This window comes from Coregonus clupeaformis, chromosome 10, assembly GCF_020615455.1.
Source record: "Coregonus clupeaformis isolate EN_2021a chromosome 10, ASM2061545v1, whole genome shotgun sequence".
NCBI lineage: Eukaryota > Metazoa > Chordata > Actinopteri > Salmoniformes > Salmonidae > Coregonus > Coregonus clupeaformis.
Genome location: NC_059201.1, coordinates 1,984,824 through 1,994,823, shown reverse-complemented (window position 1 = coordinate 1,994,823; position 10,000 = coordinate 1,984,824). Strand labels below are relative to the sequence as shown.

The 10,000-nt window shown below is 44.1% G+C and overlaps 1 protein-coding gene across 3 annotated transcripts in view; it reads right to left on the bottom strand.

Annotated features, from left to right (window-relative positions):
- Nucleotides 1-10,000, bottom strand: part of LOC121574734 (acid-sensing ion channel 1-like) — a 367,348-nt gene that overhangs the window by 17,700 nt on the left and 339,648 nt on the right. For all 3 annotated transcript variants that reach the window (XM_041887285.2, XM_041887284.2, XM_045222811.1), the window contains one exon: nucleotides 167-223. In XM_041887285.2, the coding sequence (XP_041743219.1) occupies nucleotides 167-223 (57 nt within the window). The remainder of the gene's footprint in view (nucleotides 1-166; nucleotides 224-10,000) is intronic.

Sequence of the window (10,000 nt, the reverse complement as noted above, 5' to 3'; positions counted from 1 at the left end):
AGACAGACAGAGAGCGAGAGAGAGAAAGAGAGAGAGAGAGAGAGAGAGAGAGAGAGAGAGAGAGAGAGAGAGAGAGAGAGAGAGAGAGAGAGAGAGAGAGAGAGAGAGAGAGACAGAGAGAGACAGAGAGAGACAGAGAGAGAGACAAACGGGAGGTTTTACTTACCCAAGGCAGGGTCGGCACACTCCTTGTACTGCTCTGGGGTGCAGTAAGGGGCATCTCCTGAGGAAAACATGACACAGACACAGAATGTTCTGGATGAAGAAAAGGAGGAAGATGAAGAGGGCACATCTCTGCTTGACTGGTCTGGTCATTACAACTCTTCTTTTACTGGTCTGTCTTCTCTGCCTAGAAAACGTCTCCCTAAAATGTGATTTAATAATCTTAATTCAATTAATTAATTGATTTCTTTAACACTGGTGTCCTTTCATTTTCTCTAGATTGCACAAGCTCTTCTATCAGTGAGAACACAGTTAAAGACAACAACATGATGTCCCAGATACAGTGAATTAGCTCCCTCCTGCCGTACAATTATTGTTATTCACATCTCGGCCACACTGTTTAAATCCAGTAAATGACACCGGCAGGTTCTGGTGAGGAATGGTGAATGAGATCATGACAGAATCTACAGAGGAGGGTAGTGTCCCAACTGTCACCCTATTCCCTATATAGTGCACTACTTTTGACCAGAGCCCTAGTCAATAGTTCTGCACCATAGAAGGGAATAGGGTACCATTTGGGACACAGCGGAGGAGGGTGCTTCACTGTGCAGACGACTGATGGATACTCTGGGGACAAGTGTCTTTCATAGGACACTCAGAATAACCACTGAGAGACACTGCTACTGCTACTTCTAACAAGCACAAATTACAGGTGCTGGTCATAGGAACAATTCAGAATAAAAGCTAGATTCCACATGTAGATAGCACTGATTTGGCTGACTACCATGGGTTCTATAGGAATGAATCATAATAAAAACTAGATTCCACAATTTGATAGGCCTATTCAGGAAATAAGTAGAACGGATATTGTATCTCTGGCCCTAACACTAATTAGGCTGACAAACATCGGCATAGCAATTGTTCTGACAAATCCATCACAACCAATGTAGTCCGCTACTACCCATTTTATAATTGACAATAAATCACAGGAAAATATAAGCTTTTCTTTTGTGTCTTTCTCACATTCAACCCAGTCATCTCTGTCTCTAAGATACACAATCTGTCACATTCAACCCAGTCACCTCTGTCTCTAAGATACACAAACTATCACATTCAACCCAGTCACACCTGTCTCTAAGATACACAATCTATCACATTCAACCCAGTTACCCCTGTCTCTAAGATACACAATATATCACATTCAACCCAGTCACCCCTGTCTCTAAGATACACAATCTATCACATTCAACCCAGTCACCCCTGTCTCAAAGATACACAATCTATCACATTCAACCCAGTCACCCCTGTCTCTAAGACACACAATCTGTCACATTCAACACAGTCACCCCTGTCTCTAAGACACACAATCTGTCACATTCAACCCAGTCACCCCTGTCTCTAAGATACACAATCTGTCACATTCAACCCAGTCACCCCTGTCTCTAAGACACACAATCTGTCACATTCAACCCAGTCACCCCTGTCTCTAAGACACACAATCTGTCACATTCAACCCAGTCACCCCTGTCTCTAAGATAAACAATCTATCACATTCAACAAACAAGAGTTGAGATAAAACTCCACTGCAGCATGTGCCAACTAACCACACTGAACAACAGCGGTGTGACAACAACAGTTTCAGTTTTAAGAGTTTTGTTGGATCCCTGAGTCATGGATCCCTATAGTGACTGAGAGGATGACTGAGTCATGGATCCCTATAGTGACAGAGAGGATGACTGAGTCATGGATCCCTATAGCGTCAGAGAGGATGACTGAGTCATGGATCCCTATAGCGTCAGAGAGGATGACTGAGTCATGGATCCCTATGGCGTCAGAGAGGATGACTGAGTCATGGATCCCTATAGTGACTGAGAGGATGACTGAGTCATGGATCCCTATAGCGTCAGAGAGGATGACTGAGTCATGGATCCCTATAGTGACAGAGAGGATGACTGAGTCATGGATCCCTATAGTGACAGAGAGGATGACTGAGTCATGGATCCCTATAGCGTCAGAGAGGATGACTGAGTCATGGATCCCTATAGCGTCAGAGAGGATGACTGAGTCATGGATCCCTATGGCGTCAGAGAGGATGACTGAGTCATGGATCCCTATAGCGACAGAGAGGATGACTGAGTCATGGATCCCTATAGTGTCAGAGAGGATGACTGAGTCATGGATCCCTATAGCGTCAGAGAGGATGACTGAGTCATGGATCCCTATAGCGTCAGAGAGGATGACTGAGTCATGGATCCCTATAGCGTCAGAGAGGATGACTGAGTCATGGATCCCTATAGCGTCAGAGAGGATGACTGAGTCATGGATCCCTATAGCGTCAGAGAGGATGACTGAGTCATGGATCCATATAGTGACAGAGAGGATGACTGAGTCATGGATCCCTATAGCGTCAGAGAGGATGACTGAGTCATGGATCCCTATAGTGACAGAGAGGATGACTGAGTCATGGATCCCTATAGCATCAGAGAGGATGACTGAGTCATGGATCCCTATAGCGTCAGAGAGGATGACTGAGTCATGGATCCCTATAGCGTCAGAGAGGATGACTGAGTCATGGATCCCTATAGCGTCAGAGAGGATGACTGAGTCATGGATCCCTATAGCGTCAGAGAGGATGACTGAGTCATGGATCCCTATAGCGTCAGAGAGGATGACTGAGTCATGGATCCCTATAGCGTCAGAGAAGATGACTGAGTCATGGATCCCTATAGCGTCAGAGAGGATGACTGAGTCATGGATCCCTATAGCGTCAGAGAGGATGACTGAGTCATGGATCCCTATAGCGTCAGAGAGGATGACTGAGTCATGGATCCCTATAGCATCAGAGAGGATGACTGAGTCATTGATCCCTATAGCGTCAGAGAGGATGACTGAGTCATGGATCCCTATAGCATCAGAGAGGATGACTGAGTCATGGATCCCTATAGCGTCAGAGAGGATGACTGAGTCATGGATCCCTATAGCGTCAGAGAGGATGACTGAGTCATGGATCCCTATAGCGACAGAGAGGATGACTGAGTCATTGATCCCTATAGCGACAGAGAGGATGACTGAGTCATGGATCCCTATAGTGACAGAGAGGATGACTGAGTCATGGATCCCTATAGTGACAGAGAGGATGACTGAGTCATGGATCCCTATAGTGACAGAGAGGATGACTGAGTCATGGATCCCTATAGCGTCAGAGAGGATGACTGAGTCATGGATCCCTATAGCGTCAGAGAGGATGACTGAGTCATGGATCCCTATAGTGACAGAGAGGATGACTGAGTCATGGATCCCTATAGCGTCAGAGAGGATGACTGAGTCATGGATCCCTATAGTGACAGAGAGGATGACTGAGTCATGGATCCCTATAGCGTCAGAGAGGATGACTGAGTCATGGATCCCTATAGCGTCAGAGAGGATGACTGAGTCATGGATCCCTATAGCGTCAGAGAGGACGACTGAGTCATGGATCCCTATAGCGTCAGAGAGGATGACTGAGTCATGGATCCCTATAGTGTCAGAGAGGATGACTGAGTCATGGATCCCTATAGTGACAGAGAGGATGACTGAGTCATGGATCCCTATAGTGACAGAGAGGATGACTGAGTCATGGATCCCTATAGCGTCAGAGAGGATGACTGAGTCATGGATCCCTATAGCGTCAGAGAGGATGACTGAATCATGGATCCCTATAGCGTCAGAGAGGATGACTGAGTCATGGATCCCTATAGCGTCAGAGAGGATGACTGAGTCATGGATCCCTATAGTGACAGAGAGGATGACTGAGTCATGGATCCCTATAGTGACAGAGAGGATGACTGAGTCATGGATCCCTATAGTGTCAGAGAGGATGACTGAGTCATGGATCCCTATAGCGTCAGAGAGGATGACTGAGTCATGGATCCCTATAGCTTCAGTGACAGAGAGGATGACTGAGTCATGGATCCCTATAGCGTCAGAGAGGATGACTGAGTCATGGATCCCTATAGTGACAGAGAGGATGACTGAGTCATGGATCCCTATAGCGTCAGAGAGGATGACTGAGTCATGGATCCCTATAGTGACAGAGAGGATGACTGAGTCATGGATCCCTATAGTGACAGAGAGGATGACTGAGTCATGGATCCCTATAGCGTCAGAGAGGATGACTGAGTCATGGATCCCTATAGTGACAGAGAGGATAACTGAGTCATGGATCCCTATAGCGACAGAGAGGATGACTGAGTCATGGATCCCTATAGCGTCAGAGAGGATGACTGAGTCATGGATCCCTATAGCGTCAGAGAGGATGACTGAGTCATGGATCCCTATAGCGTCAGAGAGGATGACTGAGTCATGGATCCCTATAGTGACAGAGAGGATGACTGAGTCATGCATCCCTATAGCGTCAGAGAGGATGACTGAGTCATGGATCCCTATAGTGACAGAGAGGATGACTGAGTCATGGATCCCTATAGCGTCAGAGAGGATGACTGAGTCATGGATCCCTATAGCGTCAGAGAGGATGACTGAGTCATGGATCCCTATAGCGTCAGAGAGGATGACTGAGTCATGGATCCCTATAGCGTCAGAGAGGATGACTGAGTCATGGATCCTTATAGCGTCAGAGAGGATGACATATGCCATGTTCACGTGCTAATCGGAACTAGGAATCTCTGAAGTTTTAGACTTGCTAATAGGTTGTAGTTAAACACATGCCGTGTTCAACCAGTTAGCAAGTCGGAAATGTCAACGTTTCCTATTTCCGACTAGCACGTGAACACGGAGTCATAGTTCCCCATATTATCAGTAACAGAGAGGATGGTGGTGGTTCCCTATGGTGAGTGACAGAGAGGATGACTCGGCACTTGGTAGGCAGAATTTTCCTACATTCTATATTTTTCTAGGGGCAGCTCATAGACTTAGTTAAACAACTCTTCTTTGTATCTGTCCCATTATGGTGTCTGTGAGAGCATTGGAAGTGCCATTGAGACCATCTCCATTTCAGAGTAGGCAATTTTCTTCTTCTACTATTTCAATGAGTTGGTAAATAAACTGAAAGGGTGCATACTGCCACCTGGAGTGTGATGTTTGAACAGGTATAAAGCCAAGGTTGGCGATTTCCTGCCACCTGCAGTTATGGAATGAGCATAATTCATTGGCTGATCCCTCCTGATGACCTGGATGGAATTATGTGATCCTTCCTTAACCCACAGGAAGTCCCACCCAGTTGACTACTTTAAAATGGTGGAAGTTGTCAATTTCAATGTCCATGCAAAAAAAAAGGGTTACTTCCAAGTAGTGAGCTCTATCTATCTTTATGGGGCAGCTCTGCCTCGAGGGCTGAAATTAATGTGACAGGTTAACTTTGGAAAATGAATGTGATTGTTTAAGATTGGGGTTAGGGGTTGGGTTATGTTTAGGTAAGACGTATGATTAGTTAAAAGGATAGTTCACCCAAATTACAAAACTACACATTGGTCTCCTTACATGTTAAGCCAGGGGTGTCAAACTCATTCCTTAGAGGGCCTACTGCCTGCGTGTTTTTTTCCTTTCAATTAAGACTTAGACAACCAGGTGAGGGGAGTTCTTTACTAATTAGTGACCTTAATTCATCAATCAAGTACAAGGGAGGGACAAAAACCTGCAGGCACTCAGATATAAGTTACTAGGGTTAGAGTAGTACAGAAAGTGTCGTATTTTGAAGCAGTGAAGCGAGTGGTAGAGGAAGATGGGTACAGGGTGAGAGAGAGAGAGAGAGAGAGAGAGAGAGAGAGAGAGAGAGAGAGAGAGAGAGAGAGAGAGAGAGAGAGAGAGAGAGAGAGAGAGAGAGAGAGAGAGAGAGAGAGAGAGAGAGAGAGAGAGAGATGGGAAGAATATGTGCTTCAGTAAGGTGGGCTTTTTAGCATTCATAGCCATGGCTGTTAATTGTACTGCAGAAATGGATCGGAAGCCACAGAAGTTAGAGGTTGTGGTGGCAGTGGCAGAGAAATACTTGGGAACGCGAGGATTTACTGCAGAACAGCTGCAGGGGGTGTTGAGTGGTAGTGATATGTCATCTCAGACTGTTGGTCTGGAGCAGGACCAGATAGGGTTAAATAGTGGAATGTTTATTTTTATTTTTTTTAAAGAGGGCTAATAGTTGGCAGGGCAATTTTCCTTATCATATCAAATAATATAATTTAGGTTGGTTGTGAATGGCTTCATACACCAGTACAGTAGGAGGGTAGGGCTGTTGCGGTGACCGTATTACCGCCACACCGGCGGGTCATGAGTCATGAAGGCAGTCAAATTCCACGCTTCTCCAAGCTCTGATGCTGCTGATGGTCATTAGTAGCCTACCAAACTTGCTAACTGCCTGGTACTCAGCACTCTATTGTCCCTGTAATCACTCTGACGTCAATGCAAATGTCATCGAAAATCTAATCAAACACTTCATGAGAGCCCATGAGCTCATGTTGCGCAACATTTCTATAGGCAATGCAATCGCACAAGAAAACAGAGTGATGGCCTCTATTAAAAAGAGGAGGATCCCATCAGCTTTCTATAGGCTAGGCCTACTATATTTATTTGGCCAAGGCTTTCGACTCTGTCAACCACCGCATTCTTATTGGCAGACTAAATAGCCTTGGTTTCTCAAATGACTGCCTCGCCTGGTTCACCAACTACTTCTCAGATAGAGTTCAATGTGTCAAATCGGAGGGCCTGTTGTCTGGACCTATGGCAGTCTCTATGGGGGTGCCACAGGGTTCAATTCTCGGGCCGACTCTATTCTCCGTATATATCAATGATGTCGCTCTTGCTGCTGGTGACTCTCAGATCCACCTCTACGCAGACAACACCATTTTGTATACATCTGGCCCTTCATTGGACACTGTGTTAACAAACCTCCAAACGAGCTTCAATGCCATACAACACTCCTTCAGTAGCCTCCAACTGCTCTTAAACACTAGTAAAACTAAATGCATGCTCTTCAATCGAACGCTGCTGGCACCCGCCCACCCGACTAGAATCACTACTCTCGACGGGTCTGACCTAGAGTATGTGGACAACTACAAATACCTAGGTGTCTGGTTAGACTGTAAACTCTCCTTCCAGACTCACATTAAGAATCTCCAATCCAAAGTTAAATCTAGAATCGGCTTCCTATTTCGCAACAAAGCCTCCTTCACTCATGCTGCCAAACATGCCCTCGTAAAACTGACTATCCTACCGATCCTTGACTTTGGCGATGTCATTTACAAAATAGCCTCCAACACTCTACTCAGCAAATTGGATGTAGTCTATCACAGTGCCATCCGTTTTGTCTCCAAAGCCCCATACACTACCCACCACTGTGACCTGTACACTCTTGTTGGCTGGTCCTCACTACATGTTCGTCGTCAAACCCACTGGCTCCAGGCCATCTATAAATCACTGCTAGGCAAATCCCCGCCTTATCTTAGCTCATTGGTCACCATAGCAGCACCCACCCGTAGTCTGCGCTCCAGCAGGTATATCTCACTGGTCATCCCCAAAGCCAACACCTCCTTTGGCCGCCAATCCTTCCAGTTCTCTGCTGCCAATGACTGGAACGAATTGCAAAAATCTCTGAAGCTGGAGACTCTTATCTCCCTCACTAACTTTAAGTGTCAGTTGTCAGAGCACCTTACCGATCACTGCACCTGTACACAGCCCATCTGAAATTAGCCCACCCAACTACCTCATCCCTATATTGTTATTTATTTTGCTCTTTTGCACCCCAGTATCTCTATTTGCACATAATCTCTTGCACATCTATCATTCTAGTGTTAATACTAATTGTAATTATTTTGCACTATAGCCTATTTATTGCCTTACCTCCATAACTTGCTACATTTGCACACACTGTATATATATTTTCTGTAGTATTTTTTTTTGACTTTATGTTTTTTTTACCCCATATGTAACTCTGTGTTGTTGTTTTTATCGCACTGCTTTGCTTTATCTTGGCCAGGTCGCAGTTGTAAATGAGAACTTGTTCTCAACTGGCTTACCTGGTTAAATAAAGGTGAAAAAAAAAAAAAAAAAAATCTCTACTTTCCTAATATTAAGTACATTGCTTATCTTGACAACAGGGAAAAGCGTCCTCCATTCGCTATTTAAGTGCATATATGACATGTATTTTTCAGCTGTTTCGAGACAGGAGCATGATAATGGTCCATTCTAAATCAAAACAAATTTCACACATATATGATTTAGTATATGTAAAGACAAGATTAAATCAAGAATAGTCTGATGGGTGACAATATTAGCCTATCACTTGTGAATTATATATTATTACCTTGACTAACCGGTGCCCCCGCACGTTGACTCTGTACCGGTACCCCCTGTATATAGCCTCCCTACTGTTATTTTATTTTACTGCTGCTCTTTAATTATATGTTATTTTAATTTTTTACTTATCAATTTTTTACTTAACTTAAAAACTGCATTGTTGGTTAAGGGCTTGTAAGTAAGCATTTCACTGTAATGTCTACAGCTGTTGTAGTCGGCGCATGTGGCAAATAAAATTTGATTTGGTCACTTGTGAATGATGCCCAGCTTAAGGCAAGAAACAATGCCATTTTTTGTGTGACTTTTTCTAATCATAGTCGCATACCTCATGTAGCCTAGCCCGTAGGCCTATATGTTTTGATAAGGTTTGTATCACAACTAAAGTGGCCAAATAACTTCTTAAAATTAAGCACATTAATCTGCTTTACAACGGGTGCAGAGCCTAACTGGCATACATAAGCAGCGCGTGAGTTTCAAGTTTGGGGAAGAAAATGTTCACCATAAAAATGCACCTTTATAATAAAAGCATTACATGCATAATCACAGTTGCGGTCACTTTTTATAATGGTGTTTTCCCGCTAATGGAACATTCGCGCTTATAGTCTACTGCCGTGTGCGCATTGCTGCGCTTATAATGTGAAGAAATAGCCTAATAGTTCATCAACATTTTAAGCTAAATGTTCTGATCTGTTGCGTCAGCCACATTGCGTAAAAAAGTGGTTTTGATGCTAGTGGTTGTATTAATTTGGGATCTATCGGATCCCACAACTGTCCCAGACTATGTTTGGAATATTTATTTCTCACACAGAATAGAATAGGTCAAGTTTTGTACTATGGGCAGTGGCGACCCGTCATTCAGGGCAGGTGAGGCAGAGCCTGTTTTGCATGTTATTTTGGCATTAATACGTGTCACGTATCAGTTTGCAAACAATGTAAAAAAAGTCAATAAAGCCTTCATACAAACATGGACCACACACCCTCTCCACTGAATTGCAGGCTAGTGATTGCTTTGCAAATCTTGCAGCTAGCCACTGATTCCTTCCAAACCACTCATTGTTGAATTTGTGATTTCCAACTTGTTGCGCAATGAGCACCAATTCATTTTATCTATAATTTCTCTTCATATGACAAGGATTGAAAAGGATTTGACAGTAGATTGTCAACTTGATTCATGATGATGACTGCTTGTCTAGCTTGCTAGCTAAGATTTTGAAAGTATGATGTTGACATGATCAGTCCAATCAAAGCTACGGTAGATATAACGTGATTTGACGTCATTTTATCTGTGGCCAATGACCTTGAGCCTTCTTGGATGGGCACTTCTAATGTAAATCTATGGCAGCACCAAAGGGGCTTGAATTTTCGATCTCTACCCTTAGATTTTGCAGTGACGTAGTGTCCTCATGAGTGACAGAACACTTAGCCAATCACGGCGCAACTAGAGAACATTACCAACCCCTACGCTACGTATTTTCCGCTGGCTGCCCCACCACCACAGAAAGCACTGAGCTAGGCTGAAACACCTGCATTTTGGAGCTGCCTTAATCAAGAAAGCAAA